Source organism: Megascapheus bottae, chromosome 16 (assembly GCF_031878675.1).
Source record: "Megascapheus bottae isolate mThoBot1 chromosome 16, mThoBot2.hap1, whole genome shotgun sequence".
In the NCBI taxonomy this organism is placed as follows: Eukaryota; Metazoa; Chordata; class Mammalia; order Rodentia; family Geomyidae; genus Megascapheus; species Megascapheus bottae.
Window position 1 is genome coordinate 9,934,406 of NC_143524.1, and position 25,110 is coordinate 9,959,515.

The window sequence follows — 25,110 nt, forward strand, 5'->3', positions numbered from 1 at the left end:
CATGTTCACATTTTAAATGTTTTTTTTTTACAGATTTAATTTTTACAGAATGCTGACTTTCAAGTGAGCTGAAGTTTAATGAAATGGTATTTGAATCTGTCCTTTGTGTAGCTTGACTTTGGCGATTATTTCCCAATGAATGATTTGTTAATTGGTAACTCTTTTGTACAACCATTTAAAGGTAATAGGAGTGTATTAAAAAAGAGAAGTATATGTAAGCAAATACAGACTTTAAGCAAGGAAAGAAGATAGACTGGTTTCAGTAAATAGATTGGCTAGTATAGTTAGTTACTTGGAGCCCTTAGTGGTAGTGAGAACAAAATTCTCACATCTGACTAGAGGAGGCTGGAGAAATATTGCCAATAAAAGCATGATAAAATGGGCACAGAAGGAATCTGAGTTGGCTGGAATTAGAAATTGGAGAGCAAGCGGTGTGCAGTTTGAAAGAGGAAATAAGATGGTATGAGTTTATGAGATACAGGTTTGCAGAGTTGGGTCTTAAATTTGTTTTTGAAGGTAGGGTCTATGAGTAGACATTTTTAAGAGATCCAGTTGGAGCTGGTTTGATGTAGCATGATCAGGAAGAAAGTCTCATGGGATAGTGAATTGGTAGGGGCATTGGCACAGTGTAGGTAACAATTACTCTGATGACCAAACAATGTCATGAGCAATTATTGAGTTCTTACTATATTCTCAACACATTAAACATATTCATTCTTGTAAGTTTCCGTTGAAGGGATTTTATTTAATCCTCCCCTGCACCTGTTTCCTTTAATTTGAGAGGGCTGAAATTCAAGTCTCAAATATAATTTGCTTAAGGTCAAATGCTGATGTTCTAGCCTTGAAGTGTCCTCTCAAAAATCTATGCTTTTCCACATAATGAGGATTGGAACTGTAATTTGCCTTGCTTTCAATTTTTAATGAGTTCATATGATCTCCTGGGTATGAAAAATTTGGACTATATTTTATTTTCTTTTAATTTGTGTGGTAAGAAATGAAAACCCAAGATAAGAGGATGAAACTGATGAATTAATAAAGCTGCAAAGTAGCCAGCAGCCTTTCATCAATTTACAAAGGCATGATAAATCCTCAATGCCAGTTTCTCTTTGCTGTTTGATTCACCACATCCCTAGAGATAACTTTCAGAGCTGAACAATGATCACTTGGGAAGTTTTCTTATTTAAAATTGCCTGATTAATTAGTTCCTATGAAACTTGTTTGGGAATAAAACATAATTTCTGAAGTTTAATGATTGCTTGTCTCTGAGCATCCAATCAAGCATGACGAATGATGCCCACAGCACCTTGTTAGAAAGATGGGTACCAACACTTCAGCCTTCCAGCTCTGTTTCTCATTCACAAGATAATTTAAGTTACATTTTGCTATAATCATTTCTCTTAAGTCTTACGCTCTGTTTTCTCGGACTTGGAACTCACTTGAGTTGAGGCGTAGAAATAGGAGAACACAAAATTACAACAGATATGATCTGAGCTTAGCTCTTTCCTTGCTGAATTGATGTGTTCAAGTGTACAGTGAGTTAGAAGCATTCAGTATTCTAGAGTTGGGTTCTCCACATATTTAGAGTTAGCTTTCATTTCGATTACCATGACACCCTGTCAATAAGAAAGGAAGAAAAGTATACAATAAGAAGTTCCAAATCATCACAGTTCTAATGTCTAGCTTCCTTCTCTGCAAGCCATCCACATTAATAGCTCTCATGTTTCCTAATGGATAATTACAAGAAAGAAGATACATGACACATTTTAATATGTACAACAAGGCATCTGGAAAGCAATTGTGTGCAAAGATCAATGAGTAGCTTTATTCTTTTTAAGGTTAAAAAATACCTTGGAAAAGATGAAATCTATGTATGTCAATGATTTAATAACATAACAAGTATTTATTATCTAATGCTGTATGGGGACAATGCTGGGGAAGGCATATATTCCATGGGAAAGAAAACCAGGAATGAGTTTTCTAAGGATTTGCAGTTTTAGGACCAGAGCAGGAAACTGGTATAACCACGAGCACACAAAAGTACACATTCTATAGAAGTATTTACAGTGGCAGAATAGGATGAATAGGGGAGAGATGTAGCTCTTTGTCTAGCATACGACTGGTTAACGTTAAACATGGATGTTGCTTCGGTTCACTACAAGATGGCAAAATTTCTCCAAGAAAATGTGCTCTTTGGCTGTCTACATGTGAAAGCGATTATATAAAAGATAAAGTTTAACATACATTATTTATGTCAAGCACCGGTGGCTCATGCCTGTCATCCTAGCTACTCTTCCTTTGTCCCTGGGAATGTGGCTTAGAGGTAGAGTGCTAGCCTAGCATGCATGAAGCCCTGGGTTTGATTCCTCAGTATTACATAAACAAAACAAGCTGAAAGTGTTCTAGTGGCTCAAGTGGTAGTGTGGTTCAGGAACAATGCCCAAAACCTCAAGTTTAAGCACCAGGACTGGCATGATAAAATAGTCTTAAATATACTACAAGCATAAATATGGACAAAACTAGCTTTAAATTGCTTTTGTTATTGCTATTATAAAATTAACACATTATTGCATGTCTGTTAACAAAAAATAGATTCAATGACTAATATCCTCTTTAAATTTCACACCAGCTTCTATTCCCTGTGTTATCGCCTTTCCCTTTTTTTAAAATTTTTTTAAATTTTTTTATTGTAATTAGTAAAAGGGTTACATGATATTTGCCAGATAGAAGGTGCATTAATTCACATACATTGATACCCTTTCACATGTCTCGCCTTTCCCTTTTTAAAAAATGCTTTTTTTTAAAAAAAGACAATTTTATAAGCAAAGTTTAACAAAATGTAAATAAAAATCATCATCCCTTTTCATTATCTTTCATTTTTACACTATTAATAACTTTACTGTCTTTTTTTATTGCCAGTCGTGGGCTTGAGCTCAGGGCCTGAGCCCTGTCCTTGGACTTTCTCAAGGTTATAGCTCTACCACTTGGGCCTCAGCACCATTTCTGGCTTTTTTTTTTTCTATGTATGTGGTACCGAGGAATTGAACCAGGGTCTTCATGCATGCTAGGCAAGCACTCTACCACTAGGCCAAACTCCCGACCCTACTGTCTGTTTTTATTGTTGATGCTTGAATAATCCAAATTTTTACTTGAAGTAGTCCAGACTCAATTACAGTACAGTATGATGCTTAAGAAGCTTCATGCTCCTAGCAACCTCTGACCCTCATGTCAATTTTTCTTCTCTTTTTCATTGCAGCTACTACATGGCCTCCAGGGCTTAGCAAACGAAGAGGGATGGAAAATAGTTAATAGTGCACAGTGTTTATGGTGAATGAGAAACAATGTCCTTTAATATTCTTCATATCTCATTGGTTAGAATAGAGTCAGATGATTCTGTTCTTAATTGCAAAGCATAATGGGAACTGTAGTTTTGCAACATGCCACCAAAATTCAAGTGGTCTTCTTGAACATCTTACCTTTTGTGCCATTGAGCAAATGCTGGTAGGTTCTCTGTTTCGTTTTTCCTTTATAAAAATGTGAACAGTCAAACCATTTGTCTATTAATGTTTGTTTCCATTGTAATGTTATTCACACTTAAGAAGTGCAATCACTGCATTCTACTTTTAATTTTGTTATGTAGAAAATGGGAAATCTTCACTTAGAACTTTTCTTCTCTTTTTTTTGCATTTTTTTTATTGTAATTAGTAAAAGGGTTACATGATATTTGCCAGATAGAAGGTGCATTAATTCACATACATTGATACCCTTTCACATGTCTTGGTACCCGTTTCCCTCCCCCCCCACACCCCCCACCTGTCTTGGTTTTCCCCCCTTCCCTATCAAATTTCAAATATCCAAATACAAATAAGTTCAATATATCAGATAACAAAGTGAGATACTATACCAATATGAGATAACCAAGAGAGAGCAAAGGAGATGAGAGACAACATAGTACATTAAGGACAACAATCATTCATTATATGGCTTTTGTTTCACTATCCTGGAGGTCCTTTCAATTAGCTTCACATTATATGTCCTTATGTATCAAGATTTTGCTCTATTGCAAATCTCTGCTAGTAGAGCCCAAGGTTTCTACTGATTATGACAAATGAGGGAAACCATTGAGCCTAAGTTCCTTTGAGTCTGGCTTACTTCACTTAATATGATTTTTTCTAAGTCTTTCCATTTCCTATCAAATGGGGCGATGTCATTCTTTCTGACAGCAGCATAGAATTCCATTGTGTACAAATACCACAACTTGTTGATCCACTCATCAACTGAGGGACATCTGGGTTGGTTCCATATCTTTGCTATGGTGAATAGTGCTGCAATGAACATTGTTGTGCTAGTGGGTTTAGTATGTCCTTGTTTCTGGGTGGTTGGGTAAATGCCAAGTAGTGGAATTGCTGGGTCATAGGGGAGTTCTATGTTTAGCCTTTTGAGGAACTGCCACACTGCTTTCCATAGTGGTTGAATGAGTTTGCACTCCCACCAACAGTGTAGTAGTGATCCCTCCTGGCCACATCCCCTCCAGCATCTGTTGTCATTCGTTTTCCTGATCTTGGCCATTCTAGCTGGAGTGAGGTGGAATCTTAGAGTTGTTTTGATTTGCATTTCTTTGATGACCAGAGACATTGAGCATTTCTTCATGTGTCTATAGGCCATTTTTGTTTCTTCTTCAGAGAAGACTCTCTTTAAGTCTTTGGCCCATTTTTTAATGGGATGGTTGTTACTTTGGAGATTAGTTTTGGAGTGATTCAATTTTTTGAGTTGTTGATATATTTTAGATATGAGGCCTTTGTCCGTTGTTTGGTTGGTGAAGATCTTCTCCCACTCTGTAGGCTTCTTGATTAGTTTACTAGCTATGTCCTTTGCCATACAAAAGCTCTGCAGTTTAATGCAGTCCCACTTATCCAGCCTTTCTCTGATTTGTTGTGATTTTTGGTCTTCTCTTTTAAGGTCTTAAATATAAGGCTATTCTTTCATCTTTTTAGGATTTATAAAATATTATTCTTTTTAAAAATAAATTTCTCTTTCTTTTGGCTTTGATTAAGTGATACAATGATAAGTAATATTAGCATTGTTAGACAGTTATTTTCTGTGTTCACGTATAGACAATCAGACTTCTAAGGGATTCTAAAGGAAATGTGCCCTGTTTTCCAATTGTTGTCCATTTTATTGAACTCTGGGCTTGGGCACTGTCCCTAAGCTCTTCAGCTCAAGGCTACCATCCTACCCCTTGAACCACAGTGTCACTTCCAGTTTTCTGGTGGTTAATTGGAGATAATTTAGTGCCCTGGCTGGCTTTGAACCTTGATCCTCAGATCTCAGCCTCCTGAATAGCTAGGATTACAGGCATCAGCCACCATGCCTGGTCATTTCAGAAAGTTTTAATTTCATTTTTGGAAGGCTTTCCTTCAAGCATAATGGCTCTGAACTATGTCTCCTAATGAGAATTCAATATAGTCTTGAGAATAGATAGGAATACAAAGAATGTTTCCCAGGTACATTTTGTGGAGTAATCTTAGAAATCTTTAAAGCCATCTGTGTTCTCCCTAATGACACCTGGGCCCAGATTACAGATTCGTAGCTCTATTCTCATATAGCTAGAGAAATCTTTCAAATAGGAAACACAGAGGTGGAGGAGATTAGAAAACAAAATGATAGAGCATCTAAGATATGAAGAATGCATTGCAAGGGCTTCTGGATATACTGATTCTGACATTCATATCCTCAGGCAAATCATATAAGCTTTCTCTTTCACTCTTTCCTGCTTTAATGTACAATTGTGATAGCCCAAAGGACAATCACAGGTGCCAGGGGTTGTTTGGGCTTTGGCTTGTGTTGTACCTCTTGTGAATACCCCATACTCACATAATTTACCCACAGTCATTATTTACTCTATGGGTTTACTGAGGCAAGAACTATTATTATTTGGTATCTTTGAGGCAACTTGAGGTCAATTTTCATAGATATATAAATCACTTTAGCTGCTCAATGTTCTCTTTTCATATATATATATATATATGGTTGACAAAAGCATACCCTTTTATTATATGTAACATGTAATGTATAGCATATGTAACATATATTACACACATTATAATATGTAACCATAATATATATATATACATTCACATGCAAATATTAAATATACAACATATTTAATATAAAATATACACATTTTCAAATATTATCATATAATAATCTCCAAGCAATTCTATGATCTATTTCTCACTGTATCTATTGCTACTAACCAAGCTTATGGCTGGCACTCTACCACTTGAGCCATTCTTCCAGTCCAGATTTCTTGGGAAATAAATCTCACATATCTTTCTCTACCAAAATTTTGTATTTTTCAAACCTTAAACCTCAGCTTATGATAAGTTTACCATTTTATTTTCAATGGAAATAATTTCTACAAGTTTACTTTTTAGAGGCTATTCTTTCAACTAAGAGTTCCTTCTGGCTTCTTCTTATCTGAAGTTCACATTCAAATTCCCATACCAAAAAGATTTTACATTGTTGCTATTAAGGTAATTGGGTCTTTTGGTATTTATTTTTCTCCACTTCATTCTGGAAAGAACTGAGTATTATAATCAGTCACCTGGCATCAGAATAGCACATGAAGATCTTCTTCTCGTTTAGTACTGAATCCCAAAGGGATATATAGGCTTATATAGTCTCTCTGTGTTGTCAGGAAAAAAGCAGATTCTAGGAAGAGAAGGGACTTTTCATTGTAAGTTAATATGGGAAATTTTGTACTGCGTTGACTTTCAAATGAACTGTTTATATTCATGAAAGTATCGCATTTAATCAGTAAAAGGAAAGTATCAGTAAATTACAATGTGGACAAATGCTAAGATTATGTATGCACGCTATGACATAATTCAACTTTTTGAAACAGGATAAGGTTTTCTTTTCCATCAGTATAGTGCATAAAGAAAGCCAAGAGGTATTCTTTTTCTCCTTCCATGAAATTGATAGTTATGTGCTTTGTTCATGTTTCCATTATAATCAGCCTTCTCTAGCTGGGATCCACTGTTTTCCCTTCTGTTCTATTACTGAAACAAGTTTAATGCTTGGAGTGTCAAGTTTAAAAAATTTATGGATCAATATTCTCATGAATAATCATTTCCTTTTTCTGTATTCGACAGTAGCCAGGTAAGATTCTTAAAATAAATGGCATTATTTACACATATATGGTAAACAACTCTTGTATGTGTAATTAATATATAATTGAGAAACATTCTAATAATGTACCAAACAGACTAGCACAGAGAGTAGGTGCATCAAGCCTGAGGAGAAATCTAAAACTGGTAAGTGATAAGTGACTACCTTTTAAAGCAAGGCCATTCACAAGTTAAAATAATGGTTTTATGAAGTGATTTATTTAATAGATATGAAAGATGATTTTTTTGGGTAAATTATCTGAATATGTTTTGAATCCAGTACGTGTGTTGCTAATCTAATTTCTATGAAAAATTATCTATGTATCTCTACCATCTATCATTTGTTTATCATCTACCATCTACTTACCTTCCTATCTTACATCTATTCATAGTCTATGTATCTATGCAACTATGCATGTATGTATGTATGAATGCATGTATGTATGAATGTATGCTTGTACCTATAATCTCTCAACTATCTTGATCATCATAGTCTATCTAGCATTTATGTACAAGCAATTGTATAAGCAATGCTGTTTAATACATTGTGCATTATGTTTTACATGAAATCTTTGGAAAATTGATTCTGAAGTTACTCTCCACAATGGGAATGTCTTGCATGAAGGTTGTAGGGTAGGCTTTAATCTCTTCAGTTTATGCTCGAATTTTCCCCTTTAATTTTATGCAACTCATTTGTATAAATGTGGAAGATGGCTGTTTCATCTCTTTTATTTTTTTTTGTGTATGTGTATATGCCAAACCTGGGGCTTGAACTCAGGACTTGAGTGCTGTAATTAGGCCACTATGCTCAAGGGTAGAGCTCTATCACTTGAGCCGCAGCTCCACTTTCAAAGTTTTGCTGGTTAGAGAGGAGAGTTACTTTCTTACCTAGGCTGGCTTGGAATGATCTTCAGATCTCAACCTCCTGAGTAACGAGGATTCCAGGTGTCAATCACCAGTACCCCAGCTAGCTTAGTATTTTTTTACTATTCACAGGAAGCCTTTGATATAGTTTATTTGGGAGTAGAATAATGCATTTACTCCATGGTGAATACATTTACACTTATTCTTACTTTATATTTTTGTAATGAGATGGGAACAGGGAGACCTGGAATAATTTTTTCCTTTCTTACAATTTCTATTCTCAAATGAAAATTTAAAAAGAGGTCCAGTAATTATCGTGCAATGTAAATTTATCTATGACAGAGGGGTGCCACAGTTGTCAAGATTCAGGGTGCTTTGTATAATTTAGCTACCTAGCAAAGATATTTTTAAATATTTTGGGTATAGGGCTGGGAGTTTGGCCTAGTGGTAGAGTGCTTGCCTAGCATGCACGAAGGCCCGGGTTCCATTTCTCGGTACCATATACATAAAAAAAAGCCAGAAGTAGTGCTGTGGCTCAAGTGGTAGAACTCTAGCCTTGAGGAAACCCAAGGACAGCGCTCATGCCCTGAGTCCAACCCTAGGACTGGCTAAAGAATATTTTAGGTATAATAGTAGAGATTTAGCACCACTATCAATTTGTGCTCCATCAATCATAACTAAGTCCTACTAGGATAAGAGTTGTTGGTAATGGGGGCCTTCTCTAGAGTCTGGAAACATTATTGATGTCATTTTTCTTCTGCTGGCACTATTAAGGCAGAGGAGACTCTGAGCCAGTGCTCCATGCTTTCTTTGCCAGAAAAAGTACCACCACCATTCCTTAGTACCACAAATACAGAAAAAGGCGAAAGTAGTACTGTATTACAAGTGGTAGAGCACTAGTCTTGAGAAAGCCCAAGGACAGTGCCCAGGCCCTGAGTGCAAGCCCCAGGACTGGCAAAAATAAAAAGAAGAGAGAGTAAATGTTCTGAATGTGACCCCTCTTTCTGGAGGTCACATCTTGTTTTCCAGTCTGTTGCATGGTTTTTCTTTCTGCTAATTCTTTTCTCAGATGTATAGAAACTTTCTAGTTAAATACTATCTCATCCATTTTTCTTTCATGTCTTATGCTTATGGGGTCATTTCCAAAAAGACACTGCCTACTCCAGTGTCTTCAACTGTTTCCTGTTTTTTTTCCCCCTAGTAGTTTCATGTCTTACATTTATGTGACTGTTTCAATATTGGCTGAGATTTGTACAGAGTGAGAAGGGCCAAGTTCAGTCTTTTGTATATGTACATCCTGTATTCAATGAAACATTGATGAAAGGTATTTATAATGTCTTCCATCAATTTTTCTGGTACCTTTATTGAGAACAAGCTGACTGCAGTTCTCTGGGTTAATGCAGTTACCGCAGGAAAAATGCTTTATTGCTATCATTAGCTCCAAAGGATATTCAAATCAAAGCCAAAAATAAAATATAATTGCATCCAAGGTAGAAGGACTATTGCCAAAAAGGGAGGAAAGAAAGAAAGAAAAAGGAAAAATAATCTGGTGATGATAAAAAGAGAAATGAACTAACCTACTGTAGATGGGAAGAAAATTTGATAGATTTATTAAGGAGAAGAATGCGAAGGGATCCTCAAATGCAAGAATATATCTAGGCATGGTCCATCAATTCCACTCACTTATGAGAATGTTTATAAAGTAAATGAAATTAGCATACAGAAGAGATATGTATGCCTCTCTTTAGTGGGGAATTATTTAGACTTACTAAGTTATAGACACAAGTCAGTACACATCAATGAATATGGGAAGAAAGGTTCTGTGGTATTTGTACAGAATGGAATAATGTCCAGGCATAAAAATGATAGTCTACAATTTGTGGCATTACTGATACGACTGGAGAAAATTATATTTTAAAATTAGCTAGTCACGGAAAGACAAGTAATGTATATTTTCTCTCTTATGTGGAAGCTAAAGGTCACAGTGTATACTAAAAGTTGGGGAAGGGGGTTAGATTGAGTAAGGATGAATTTGATTATTTCACACCATATGAATGTGTTGAAATATCATACTGAACTCCCTTATATTTACAATAAAAACCAAAATATCTTCAAAACATGAAAGGCAAAGTTGTTCCAGGTGAATAACTTCTCAAGATGGGTGAATTGCTAAATACATGTAACATGGTAGAAAACTCAGTATTCTTACTAATAAATTTACCTTATGTTTAAATTAGTTCTATTGATTTGCATGAACTTAATCAATGAATGATACTCCTAGACCTCCAGAATTTAGCCTATTTCCTTGGGCAAAGCAAACCCAGAACATTCTGCATTTCATGCCCTGAAAATAGACTGTATCACTTGAGTTGGCGATTCTTAGTGAAAATAAAAATCATAAGGAATCAAGATGTCAATAAAATGGATATTCATCTATCTAGTTTCAATAATACAGCAAGTCATGGAAGATTGACAAAATTCTTATAAGAGAAATGCAACATGCCCAGTATAAGTATTTTAAGGTTGCCTTAGAATAGCAAGCAGCAAATGAGTTGACATCCCAGGTATAAATAAGAACAAAACAAAACAAATATGAGATTTCTTTTAGAAGGCATTTCACTAAAAACATACATGACTCAGATTTAGTAGTGCTTTGGTAGGCCTTGACTTTCACAGAGCCTTCTACTTAGGTGAGATTTCAGTAGTTCTAAAGCAAATGAAAAGAAAAATTGGGAGTGCTGTTTACCTAGGAGTAATTTTTGAATCCTAAATACAAAGATCTTCTGCTACTAAAAGTAATGAAAATGAGGGGAAATGAGAATGAGAATGTTAAGTGACACCTGCTACATTATATACACAGTGAAGCTTCTGTTCTGGCATTGTATCCTGATGTATCTTCTTCCCTAAAGGCACAGTACCCGGTTCATCATAAACCCATCTACCACATGAATAGATCAACAGAGTTTTCCAATGATGGAGAATCACAGAGGAATTATGACACATGAATTATTCTTTTCCAGGAAAGAACATAGAAACCCAGGATCATGGACAAGACAAATTTCACTCAAGTGAAAGAGTTCATTCTTTTGGGTTTTACGGCCAAGGAGGGGTTCCAGCTGGTGCTCTTTTTCATCTTCCTCACTATTTACATCATCAGCCTCTTAGGCAACCTCTTACTGGTGTCTCTGATCTGCAGTGACTCCCGGCTGCACACACCTATGTATTTCTTCATCGGAAATCTGTCGTTCCTAGACCTCTGGTACTCATCTGTCTATGCCCCCAAAATCCTGATGACTTGTGTTTCTGAAGACAAGAGCATCTCCTTTGCTGGCTGCCTAGCTCAGTTCTTCTTCTCGGCTGGATTGGCCTACAGTGAATGCTACCTGTTGGCTGCCATGGCCTATGACCGCTATGTGGCCATCTCCAATCCTTTACTCTATTCCCAGGCTATGTCTTCAAAGTTATGTGTCGGGCTGGTAGCAGCTTCCTACCTTGGTGGGTTTGTAAATTCAACCCTCATCACCAGCGAAACTTTCACCCTGAGCTTCTGTGGCAATAATGTCATAGATGATTTCTTCTGTGATCTGCCCCCACTCGTGAAGCTGGCCTGCGACATAAAGGTGAGCTACCAGGCAGTGCTCTATTTCATCCTCGCCTCCAACGTCGTCACTCCTTCCGTTCTTATCTTGGCCTCCTATCTTTCCATTCTGGCTGCCATCCTGAGGATCCGATCCAGGCAGGGGCGCCTCAAGGCCTTCTCCACCTGTGGCTCTCACCTGACAGCGGTCACTTTGTACTATGGTTCCATTCTCTTCATCTACTCTCGACCCAGCACCAGTTACACCCTGGAACGGGACAAAGTGGTGTCAGTGTTCTACACTGTGGTGATCCCCATGTTAAACCCTTTGATCTATAGCTTGAGGAATAAAGATGTGAAGGAGGCCCTGAGGAAAATGGTAGAGAGAGCTGAGTTTTCATAGATGAAAAGAGCTCTACCCTTTGAGCCACAACACCACTTCCAGCTTTTTCTATGTATGTGATACCGAGGAATGGAACTCGGGTCTGCATGCCAATCTCCCTGCTGAGGTAAAACATTTCTAAAAATAGGGTGTTGTCATTAATCTGTGATCTCAGATATAAATAAAAAAAACAGAAGTGAGAGATCCAAAAGAAAAATGATTAATTAAAAATGTCTCTTGGTTGTTGTTCTTATTGTACTATGTTATTTCTCATCTCTCTTGATGTCCCTTGGATAGTCTTATATTGTGACAGTATCCTACCTTGTTATCTGGTATATCGTATATATGTTTATTTGTTTATTTGAAATAGGAAAGGGAAACAAGATGAGGGGAAGGAGTGGAGGAGGGAAATGGGGATGAAAACATGACAAGGGGTATCAATGTGTGTGAAGTAATGCACCTATTATCTGATGAATATAACTGTAACCCTTCTATTAATTACAATAAAATATCTCTTGACATTTTATAAGTTGTCTTTAGATTAGTGTAAATACAAATGAAAACAGTTATGGAGTCATTGTCAGGATTTGATGAATTAAATTTCTTCAAATCCCTCAGCTCGCAGGTGTAGCACCAATGCTACTTCTCTTACATGAAAAAGAGAAAAGGATCTTTAAATTTGCAATTTCTCCTAAAATCAGTTTTATTTACTTATTTATTTAGGTTCTCACTTTCTGCCTTGTCATTCTTCGAGATAGGATTTCTTTACCAATAGATGAAGATGATGAATATCACATGTATTGCCAATAAAAGTACTTTCTCTAATAATTAAAAAGTAAAGGGTGACAGTGTAGCAATTATGTCACATAAAACAGAAGATGTAACTAGCCAAGAACATGAAGCATCTGAAAGGAGGAAGAGCAAAAAAAAATCTGTTGGGCAAAGCAGTGCTTGATCTTAACAAAGGATCAATGTATGTTTGTATTTCTTTCATTTTATGTGTGAATTAATACACGAATTAATAAAATTAGGAAATATTTAATTATGCTATATCACATTTCTTTTTTATTTAAAGAATTTATTATCATTTATTTTTATATCATATTTGAAATGACATGTTTAACAAACAAGTATTCAAGAAGGGAATCTATATACAATCACTGGCACTTAGATTTTAGAACATAATTAAAATTAGGCTTACATGTAAAACCTAAGTTTATTCCAAAATAAAAAGACCTACTGTTGGTAAGTGTATAAGTCTGAGAAGAGATTTATGCCATAACATTACACCCTTCCTGGCTTATGAAGTAAACCTTTATTTTCTTACAGTGCTGCAAGGTACGAGTCCATTTTGAAGGGAAGAGCAGAAACAGTGGATTATTTCTTTTGGCATCTCTTGCTCCCTGACTTTCAGACAGCTGACATCGCTTTGTTCTCAAGTAGTCCTTTTTCTGTGTAGCCAAATTACTGGTATCTCTTTCTTTTTTTTAAATAATTTTTTATTGTGATTAATAGAAGGGTACTGGTATCTCTTTCTATGCCCAAATTTCCTTTCCACAGAATTATCAATCATATCAAGAGCTGGATGTAGTGACTTAAGCCTGTAATCCAAGCTGCTTGTGAGGCAGAGATAGAAAGACTGAGATTTCAACACAGACCAAGATGTCTCCCTTTCAAAATATCCTAAGAGACTTTATCTCAGAGAATAAGTTGGATGTTGTGGTTCATGTCTTATATTTCCAGCTACATAGAATTTGCAAGTAGGAGAATTGTGATCCAAGTTTGGTTTGGGTAAAAAGCACGAGTCTTTATTATTACAAACATATCTAAAGAAAAAGGACTGGAAACATAGCCAAAATGTTGGAGGACTTGCATTTAACACAAGGCCCTGAGTTCAAATTCTAGCAATGCCAAATAAGAAAACATAAAGTGGATGAGGAGAAAGAAGAGGAGGAGGGGGACAAACAAGTAGAGGAAAGGATATTTTTTATCACATTCTGAGGTTCTGAGAGTGAATATTTGGCTTACACATTGTGGGGAGGCATGTTTCAAATTGTAACATCAGGGATAGAGAACTGTTTCCGAAGGAATGAGAAAAGCAAAGGTAGTCTGGACAGAGAGAAGAGCATATGGGAAGAAAAAAAATACCTTGCGGAATACACAATATATTGTAGAAAAATCTAAGTAGTACAATTTGGAGAAATCCTACTCAGGTACATTTAATGCTGGCATTCTAACTCCAATAAGAGATGAACTTCAAATAAAATACTATCATTAGATCATATAATATGTATATATTATACATATATATGATTAATATACATATATATGATTAATATATTATACCTAAATTGTAAGTAAGCTCTAATTATGTCTTGGGAGACCGAATTACATGTTTCTGGTTGCTGTGTGAAAGAAATCTCTGAGGGCATTTGAGGAAATACTTAGGTTGACTGTAACAAAGGCACATCAGAACAGCCCAGAGGAGTAGAGTGTCACTTCCAAGAACTGGCCATCCCCACTAAGGGTAAGTACTAGAGAACAATTTCATTAGTCGTCCTTCATGCTTTCAACGTCTTGTGAATTAGCCATACAGAAAGGGAAATAAACACAGGAAATAATTCAGCAGTCAGAGGATCTTTGCTGTGCCAAGCCTGCAAACAGATGCCCTGGGCACACATGTATGTGCACACACACCCAGATACACACACATAAAAGAGATGCCCCCCTCGAAATCTGACTTGTCAATGGTATATGTGGTCCCTATATGTGTAATCTGAAATCTAGTGTGACATTCAAGTTGGTGTATAGTGTGTTCAATAATATTTTTTGTGTTATTCTGTTCTATTCAGCCTAGTGGCATATATGGTTTTGTTTCTCAATGTTTTTATTTGTTTGCTGTGTGTGTGTGCACGCGTGTGTGTGTATGTATGTGCCGATCCTAGGGCTTGAACTCAGGATATGGGCACTTGCCCCTAAGCTCTTCTCCTTAAGGCTGGCATTCTACCGCTTGAGACATTGCTCCACTTCTGTATTTTTTTTAGTAGTTCACTGGAGATAAGAGGCTCATGGTCTTTCCCACCAGGGCTGGTTTTGAATCACAATTCCTGGATATCAGTCTCATGAGTAGGTAAGGTTTAGCAGGTGTGGACCAGAAGCATTCATTTCTTGGAAAGCATTTTGGTGTGTCAGAGAGACCCATTTCTCTCCACATTTTTTTCTTGCTCCAAATGAGCAAGTAACAGAGAATAGGGTACTACCAGGGAAAAGTGATGGTGATTTGCCATTCTATATGATTTGCTTTAGTGTGAATGGCATATTATTTTCCTTTCACATTTCCTGTGCTTTTTTCCCTTCAGCTTCATGTATAAATAGTATTTTGCTTGAAATTCATGATGGATTTGAAGTCTAGAGAAATTAGCATTCTTTTATTTATTTTTTCATTTTATTATGGTACAGTATACTGTATCCCCAGTTTGGGATAGATTTTTTACCCATAGTTTTGAAAGCTTAGTTAGGAGTACTTCAGGCTGAAGATGCAAAGACAAGTAATAACTTTGATAATTATGTATTGATTGTCACTAAGTTACCAGAACTGTTCTAGAATACAACAGTAAATTAAATGAGCAGATAAAACTATTACCCCTGTGGTATTGCATTCAACATTGGAGAAGCAGAAATTAATTCAAATAAAAAGTTAGAACATAAAAATATACACTCATTTTTGTTTATTTGAAATAGGGAACAGAAGGGTGGAAACAAGATAATTGGGAGGGGGTGGGAGAAAGGAAAGTGGGACAAAACCTGAGAAGGGGTATAAAGGTTTGAGAAGTAATATACCCATTACCTGAAAAATGTAACTGTAACCCCTCTAAACATTATCCTGGCAATAAAATACAATTTAAAAATAGTATGTAAGAGAGAAGGAAAGTTAACAAAACAGAATCTCAGTAGACTAATAAAGACTTGGATTATTCATAAGAATACTAACAAGTGATTGGGCTATCGTCAGAAATTTATTTGTCAGGAATACTTGAGGGAGATAGACAATCCATGTAAACATCTGGAGAGCAGTGTTTCAGGGAGAGGGAATAAAGAGTTACATTGAAATTGTTTAATGCTGGGATGGCATTTAGCATGTTTGAGAAAGGAGAGGCAGGCATGATGAATATTATAAGATTAAGTTCTCTAGATAAGGGAGCGCTTATCTCTAGATAAGGGACTCTACTGTTTTCTATATTGAGAATCTATTGTCAAAGATAAGGGTGAGACCAGTTACATGGTTATTCTAAAAGCTGCTAAAAGATAAATGTGATTTTTAAAAATCACTCTTATAGGGTATGGAATGAGTAGCTTCAGAAAAATTTCTAAAGGAATTGAAATCAAGACCTACTGAAAGACTGAAAAGTTTTGTTTCCAGGTAAAACTCTGAACAATAGATTAGATAATTTATTTTATTAGTTATTTGCCCCCTTTCACAGTCAGAAACAAGAAATATAGTAAATGGCCCAGCTGCATTGTATTTCACAATGAATTTCACCAGAAATACTTCCCTTGAATTAGAGAAGAGTGATAAAAGCACAGGGAAAGTTCATGGCAAACACAGAACTGGTGGCAATAATCCAACATTTTGTACTTAATGATGTAAAATGCCTATAAATTCTTGTGAAGTTAATTCTAATCAAACTTGATTGCATAAGGAAAATAAGCATAGTGTACAAATTGCAGCATCATAATTATATAAGTAGTTACAATCCTCTTAGGATATGTGAGTTATGAACAAGACAATCATATGAACAAACTAGTGTGGTTTAAAGCCCTAAATATGTGAAGAAACCCTCTGAGAGATATGGTGATAAAGATAAGTGGAAGCTCACCTTAGAATCTTGAGTTTACAACTAAGGGGATTGTACTCTATGTGCTAATAATTCTCTATGTGCAGAATATACTGAGAGTTACAGAATTCATATTACATTGTTTCAATGGTAAAATCATTAAGTGTTTTTCTTGTACTCATAGACAATCAGGCTTTTTTTTTAATTGTATATTATTGTCAGGGTGATGTGTAGAGAGGTTACAGCTAAACTCATCAGGTAGTGGGTATGTTACTACTTGAACATTGATACCCCTTCCCATGTTTTTCTCCCACTTTCCCTCCCTTCATTCCCTCCCAATCACCTTGTTTTCCCTCTCCCTTCCCTATTTCAAATAAACAAACAAATGTATATACAATATACCAGGTACCAAAGTCAGATACAATTAACAACATGAGATAAACCATAGGGGAACAAAAGAGAACAGAAATAACTTTACATAGCACATTAAGAACAACAATCTCAAAGGTAAACTTGTTATTTTCACATCCTCCACCAGGCTTTTCCCTCTGTGCACATGGAGGTGGGCAATCGCACGGTCCTGACTGAGTTCATCCTGCTGGGCTTCTCCACAGATCCGCACTGGCAGCTCCTTCTATTTGGAATCTTCCTAGTTATCTACTTGCTAACCTTGTCAGGGAACGCGACCCTGGTTATCCTAATCCGGTTTGATTCCCGGCTGCACACCCCGATGTACTTTTTCATTGGAAGTCTGTCCTTTTTAGATTTCTGGTATACATCTGTGTACACCCCCAAAATTCTAGCCAGTTGTGTTTCAGAAGACAAGCGCATTTCCTTGGCTGGATGTGGCGCCCAATTATTTTTCTCCTGTGTTGTGGCCTACACAGAGTGCTATCTTTTGGCAGCTATGTCCTATGACCGCTATGTAGCCATTTGTAGCCCATTACTCTACTCAGCCACCATGTCTATTTCTCTCTGTACTGGGCTGGTTGCAGGCTCCTACATAGGTGGTTTTTTGAATGCCATCGCTCATACTGCCAACACTTTCCGGCTGAGTTTCTGCGGGAGAAATGTCATTGATCATTTTTTCTGTGATGCGCCACCCCTGGTAAAAATGTCCTGTACAGACACCCGGGTCTATGAAAAAGTCCTCTTGGGTGTGGTAGGCTTTACCGTGCTCTCCAGCATTCTCGCCATCCTCATGTCCTATTTCAACATTCTGCTGGCCATCCTAAGGATCCGCTCAGCCTCGGGAAGGCGCAAGGCCTTCTCCACCTGTGCCTCCCACCTCATCTCCGTCACACTCTTCTACGGATCTTTGCTCTTCATGTATTCAAGGCCCAGTTCCACCTACTCCCTGGAAAAGGACAAAATGGCCGCCCTGTTTTACACTGTGATCAACCCATTGCTCAATCCTATCATCTACAGCCTGAGAAACAAGGATGTCAAGGAGGCCTTCAGGAAAGCCACGCAGACCATACGACCACAACAGTGAAGGTTACTGGTTTTGGTCAATGCTGTGATTATCTTTATCCAAGAATGGAGGGGTTGATGTGCTTGCAAATATTTATGTGTTTCATTTGATTTCAATGGGTGGTTCTGTGCATATGAGATATAGATCAAAGGACTTTTCATTATTCCTATTTTGTTGTGATCTGATCCATTTTAAGGCTTTTGCATAGGGGATTCAATATCTTATGTTGCCTCCTTAAAGAACCATATTCCCCCCCCCCATAAAATTCATCATGTTGGTTTTTAGACAGAAGTCATGGGGAGAAAAGCAGTCACGTACTTTTAAGGATAGAGCTTGATCTGAGGAAGTTGGATGAGTAATTCTTGCTGGGTGAGGAGTAGACTTGGAACATGTTTCAAGAGTTTTGGAAATCTTGGACTTTGTTTTCAAGGTCTTATCAACATTTCTCTTCAGTGAGATGGTTCCTCTACTAAATTTATTTCAAATTCCTAATTGAGTAGATAAAATGATCTTTGTAAACCTGTGGCTGTTATTTCAAAATAATATTAAGCCATGTGTTCAGTAGTTGTTTAGAAATCAAAACAGAACAGCACCAACATAATTTCTTATGAATTCATAAAGAAATATGTGTTTATAGGGTTATGTATCACCCTAGAGAATATGCTATCTCCAAGGGCGGGTATGTGTTCCAGAGAGCACTCTCCCTGCAGGCCCAAATCATTGTCACCTGGAGAAGGGTAGATAATATCTAACAATATGAAACATAGAAATATAGAATCACCAAGTCTACTCATATGGCCCTGTATTTTTCAATTTGTCCTGATAAAGAAAGACAAAATAACAAGAGTCTTATGCCCAAGCAAGTTGTGAACTTTTATTTTGATCTAGATCCCAATCCAGAACATTCAACAAGCATAATGAAAATTTTGTACATGGTGTCTTGGAACAATGAATGACAAGATGTGTTTCTAAGCACAATGAACCTTGGCTTGGCCTTGGATTCACAAGCCTTCAGCCTCCCTATGAACTCAGCAACCCATTTTCCAGTTAGGTTAGAGCATCTCAACTTGGTAGATGATCTCTTATCTTGATACTCCTTGACTGCAAGCCATCTGGGTGTCAGTTCACTGGGTAAACTATTCAATGAATAACCTGTTACCTAGCTATTCTTTCTTGGAACCCCACTAGGCCCTCACAGTGACATGGTTTGGACTATTGCTTTGGGAGAATTCTGACAATGATTTTGGGGAAACTTGCAGTACATCTTCAAATGAGATAACTCATTCCTGAGCCCAAAGCTTATATGGTTTTAACAGAAGAATTTAACTACAGAAAAACAAAAGCTTAACCAGTTCTGGTTAAGAATCTGCAGAAAACTAAAGTTGGATCCTTCTTTGTCACACTGTACTAGAATTAATTCCAAATGGATCAAAGACCTGGAGGTAAAAGCTGACACTCTAAAAACTTTACAAGAAGGAATAGGAGATACACTAGGCCTCCTTGGCACAGGTGGAAACTTTCTTAAAAAGGACCAAGAAACACAAAAAATCATAGAAAGGCTGGATAAGTGGGACTGCATTAAACTGCAGAGCTTTTGTATGGCAAAGGGGATAGTGAGTAAACTAATTAGGAAGACTACAGAGTGGGAAAAGATCTTCACCAACCACACAACAGACAAAGGCTTCAAATCTAAGATATATCAACAGCTCAAAAAATTGAATCACTCCAAAACTAATCCCCAAAGTAACAACCATCCCATTAAAAGATGGGCCAAAGACTTAAAGAGAGTCTTCTCTGAAGAAGAAACAAAAATGGCCTATAGACACATGAAGAAATGCTCGACATCTCTGGTCATAAAAGAAATGCAAATCAAAACAACTCTAAGATTCCACCTCACTCCAGTTAGAATGGCCATGCTCAAGAAGACTAGTAACAACAGAAGCTGAAGGTGATGGGGCCGGGAGGGATCACTACTACATTGTTGGTGGGAGTGCAAACTCGTTCAACCACTATGGAAAGCAGTATGGCAGTTCCTCAAAAGACTAAACATAGAGCTCCCCTATGACCCAGCAATTCCACTACTTGGCATTTACCCAATCATCCAGAAACATGGACATACTAAATCCACCAGCACAACAATGTTCATTGCAGCAGTATTTACTATAGCAAAGATATGGAACCAACCTAGATGACCCTCAGTTGATGAGTGGATCAACAAGATGTGGAATTTGTACACAATGAAATTCTATGCTGCTGTCAGAAAGAATGTCATTGCCCCATTTATTAGGAAATGGAAAGACTTAGAAAAGTTCATATTAAGTGAAGTAAGCCAGACTCAAAGGAACAGGCTCAATGGTTTCCCTCATTTTTCATAGTCAGTAAAAACCTTGTGCTCTCCTAGCAGAGATTTGCACTAGAGCAAAACCTTGATACAAAAGGACACTAAATGAAAGGATCTCTAGGATATAGAAACATAAGCCATATAATGAATGATTGTTGTTCTTAAGGTACTATGTTATCTCTCATCTCTTTTGCTGTCTCTTGGTTATCTCATATTGTTACAGTATCTTACTTGGTTACCTGATATATTTGATATATTTGTATTTGGCTATTTGAAATTGGATAGGGAAAGGGAGAAAACAAGATGAGGGATGGGGGTTGGGGCAAGGCAATGGGGACGAAGACATGTGAAAGGGTATCAATGTATGGGAATTAATGCACCATCTATCTGGCAAATATCATGTAACCCTTCTATTAATTACAATAAAAATATATGAAAAAAAGAAAACCAAAGCTAAAACAACTTGGAAATCATTGTCTGTACAAGGCAAGTTTGGTTGTTATAAGAGTCTAAGTGAAAGAATATTACTCAAATTTACAAATGATGAGTTGATCTGACAGGGTAGAATTTTATTGCCAAATGGTTATTTTGATTGATGCAAAGGGCTCACTCAGATGTCATTCTAATTAGAAATAAATAGTGTACAAGTAATTCTGGTCACTGAGCACTTGTGTTAACATGGGTTCTCTCATATCTTCTTTCCTGCTGTGGTTTTCCTCTTCTTCCCTTCCCTCTCTCTTCTCACAGAGACAATTTTGACATTCTACATTCCTCTGCTACTGAGGAGACCCTGTGAGGCAACAGAATTTAGGATATACTTCCCCAATGCCAATAATCGCACAGACTCACATCTCCATCAGAGTAATATAACCCCTTTACCACTGTGAGAGAGAATATCAGAACATTGAATCCTTTGAGATGCCAGAAATATACCATAGTTTTATATTTTGCATTGAATCCTAGTAGTGCTTTCAAAAATGGTATTGATCTTACAGTTATTAGAAAAAATTACAGTCTAATCTCTGAATCAGAAGAAAGAAATTAACATAAATTTTTAAGCCAAGTTTTCCTTGATGGAGTTGTAGTTTTTGAAATTCAAACCTCCACCTTCAACTCAGTAGCATTTTACATAGCACTGATTTTCAGAAATGTGAGTGAAAAGATCTAAACTGGCTGTGAGAACTTGAAGAGTTTCCTCAGGGCTTCTTTCACGTCTTTATTCCTCAGACTGTAAATCATGGGATTCAACATGGGGAATACCACAGTGTAAAAGGTAGAAACCATTTTGTCCCTCTCCAGGGAGTAGCTGGAACTTGGACGAGAGTAGATGTACAGGATGGAGCCATAGTACAAGGTGACAGAGATGAGGTGGGAGGAGCACGTGGAGAAAGCCTTGAGGCGGCCCTGGGTGGACCGGATCCTCAAGATGGCAGCGATGATGAAGAGGTAGGAGGCCAGGATGAGCAATGCAGGGGTGATGACATTGGAGGCCAGGAGAAAGTAGAGAACAGACTGGTAGCTGTCGTTCACATTGCATGCCAACTTGACCAGCGGTGGGACGTCACAGAAGAAGTCATCAATCACATTGCCGGCACAAAAATCCAAGGTGAACGTGTTGCTGGTTAAGATGATCCCATTGACAAAACCCCCTGTGTAGGAGTACAGAACCAAACACCTACACAATCTCCTTGACATGACCTGGGCATATAGCAAGGGCTTGGAAATGGCCACATAGCGGTCATAAGCCATAGCAACCAGTAGGTAGCACTCACTGTAAGCCAGGCCAGCAGAAAAGAAGAACTGAGATAGACAGCCAGCAAAGGAGATGCTCTTGTCTTCAGAGATGCACGTCAGGAGAATCTTGGGGCTGTAGACAGAAGAATACCAGAGGTCCAGGAAAGAGAGGTTTCCAATGAAGAAATACATGGGCGTGTGGAGCCGGCAGTCGTTGCAGACCAGCAGGATGAGGGTGGTGTTTCCCAGCAAGGTTGTGGAGTACACTGCGAGGAAGAGGACAAACAGGACCAGCTGCGTGCCAGGGTCTGTTGAGAAGCCCAGCAGGATGAACTGGGTCAAGGTGTGGTTGCCCCTCTCCATGGCTTGCAGACCTGGGATCTGCAAATGAAGAAGTGTTTGTTTGCTTCGATCAACAGAAGGTGAGAGCATTCTTCATTCTAAACCTTTGTGTTTTAAAAGTATTCATCAGGAAACCTTCCTTCTTTGGCAGTTGGTAGAAGTTTTCTTTGTTTTATCTATTGGTTACAATAAAAATCTAAATGAATTTGGGGTGGGTTTTTTTTGAGGCCTTTTCTTGTCTAAGTTGATGTTTTATTTTTGGTTTGAACTGTTTGCATTTGCTAGGCAGGTGATTTACCACTTGCGATTAATGTATGTTTATAAATGTACACACACATATATACACATATATGCATATATATATATATACACACACACCAACAGACAGATACACACACACACATACACACAGATTGGTACAGTCTTCCCTTCTTTTCTCAGGACCATCTTTATACTGATACTCTTTACCCATGTCTTCTGTTTATAAACCAAAAAAGTATGAATAAGGAAATAATTGTATTGTTATACCATGATATTCGGCTGGAGGAAGGGATAGTAATATACCAGAAATTAATTAGATTCAGACACAGAGAAAACAAAATAGTAACCCATTTTCCATACTTTCTGATAGAAAAGCACAGGTTGTACAGATTCTGTAGACCCAGAATGTCTCTATTTAGAGATTTATGACATTTTCTTAACTCCTAATGATAGAGGTTGTTGTCACCTCTGGTAGTATCTGGAAAACTTAGATGTATCTTATATTTTCAGAGAACAAGCTGCTCAGAAAATTTGGATGAAGTGTGAGTTAAGAACAGCCAGTTAACATTGTCTATAATCCTTCTGACTGGTTTTCCTCTGTATGTGAGTGCTCTTTTCTCCCTGACATTTATTTTTGCCAGTCCGGGGCCTTGAATTCCGGGCCTGAGCAATGTCCTTGGGCTTTCTCAAGGCTAGAGCTCTACCACTTGAGCCACAGCACCATTTCTGGCTTTTTTCTACATATGAGATAACAAGAAATCAAACCCGGTTCTTTGTGCATGCCAAGCAAGCACTCTACCACGAGGCTATACTCCCAGCCCTTCTCCCTGACATTTTAAAGGATCCTTTCCTTGGTCTCTATTGAGCCTGTAGGATTTACAATATGGTAGTGTGATATCCTGTTCTAGTCTGATCTGTTTGGGTTCTAAAGACTTCTTATAAATGATTGGTCCTATTGTTTTGGATGGGGAAGTTCCATGCTAGTAGCCTGTTAAATATATTTTGTATTCCTATAGCTTCCTTCTCTATACCCCCTCAGAACCTATTTCTTTAAATTAGGCCTTTTGATTGTGTCTTTTATATCTTGCAGGGTGTAGTTTCTGGGTTTTGTTTTGAATATTTAGCTGTTCTTTCTCTACAATATGTTCAATTCCAGAGATTCTAACTTCAGTATAGACTAATGTATTGTCATAACTTTCTATTTTGTTTTCTCTTTCACTACCTTCTACTTGGTCATTTTTGATGGGTTCAATTTCTCTGCTGAAACTTTGTTTTAGACCTTGTATGGACTTCTTTACCACCTTACTTTGATTTTCACTATTGTCTCCCAACTACTTTAGCTAACTGGCTATATTTTCATTAGACATCCCTTCTTCTAGTCAAATTAATTAATTAATTAATTAATTCATTCATTCATTCATTCTGCTTATGGATTCCATGAATTCCTTTATTAATCATTGGTTAGCCCCATTTTTCTCAGACCTAGTGATATATAGGCTTTCATTAATCATTTTTCCCAGTAGTGTTTTTAGTGAAGTTTGAGAAATATCCTCTAGGTTTTTAAGTGACTGCTTTGTTGCCTGTTTATTTTGAGTGGGAGATGTAGGTCATTGATTTGTTATAGTTCTTGTGTTTCTACGGCTTGCTCTGCCCATTTGGAAATGAAAGCAAATTCAATACCACACCAGCACAATATTAAGATAAGAACCAACCCAGAGCAGTGTAGGTGCACAGATATTAGAAGTTCATAATCATCGATAGGTATTTTCATTGTATCTCTTCCTTTTGGATATGAAAACAGATCCAATACCACCACAGAACAGTTTTAAGACCAAAACCTATCCCACCTACTGTAATTGCAATAATTTTCAATCATGTAAAGATATTTCCCTATCTACCTCTCCTTTTCCTTGCTAGGGGAGGAATATTGTGATTCAGAAGTTGGGATTATCGATAGTTGTAATCAGTAAAGCTGGGAATTAACTTAACTAATGAGGTGAAGCACCTCTATGATGAAAACTTTAAAAACTTGAAAAAGAAAATGAAAACAGATTTAAGGAAGTGGGAAAACCTCCTAAGCTTCTGGAGTAGAAGGATTAGCATCACAAAACCACCCATGTTCCTGGATTGA

The 25,110-nt window shown here is 37.2% G+C and overlaps 2 protein-coding genes and 1 pseudogene across 2 annotated transcripts; 2 read left to right on the forward strand and 1 right to left on the reverse strand.

Annotated features, from left to right (window-relative positions):
• The first annotated feature begins 11,077 nt into the window (after positions 1-11,077).
• Positions 11,078-12,013, forward strand: LOC150052648 (olfactory receptor 9G19-like). The gene has a single exon (XM_090348750.1). It carries the CDS (start codon positions 11,078-11,080, stop codon positions 12,011-12,013), a length of 936 nt encoding a protein of 311 aa, XP_090204876.1.
• Positions 12,014-17,371: 5,358 nt separating this feature from the next.
• LOC150052649 (olfactory receptor 9G4) lies at positions 17,372-18,322 on the forward strand. The gene has a single exon (XM_090349181.1). The coding sequence runs from the start codon at positions 17,384-17,386 to the stop codon at positions 18,320-18,322; it is 939 nt and encodes a 312-aa protein (XP_090205307.1). The 5' UTR covers positions 17,372-17,383.
• A 3,536-nt stretch (positions 18,323-21,858) lies between these two features.
• On the reverse strand, positions 21,859-22,739 carry LOC150052650 (olfactory receptor 9G19-like; annotated as a pseudogene).
• Between the last annotated feature and the right edge of the window lie 2,371 nt (positions 22,740-25,110).

Excerpts from the sequence above, each read along its gene's own strand:
- LOC150052648 (XM_090348750.1), top strand. The coding sequence starts at position 11,078 with ATGGACAAGACAAATTTCACTCAAGTGAAAGAGTTCATTCTTTTGGGT.
- LOC150052649 (XM_090349181.1), top strand. The coding sequence starts at position 17,384 with ATGGAGGTGGGCAATCGCACGGTCCTGACTGAGTTCATCCTGCTGGGC.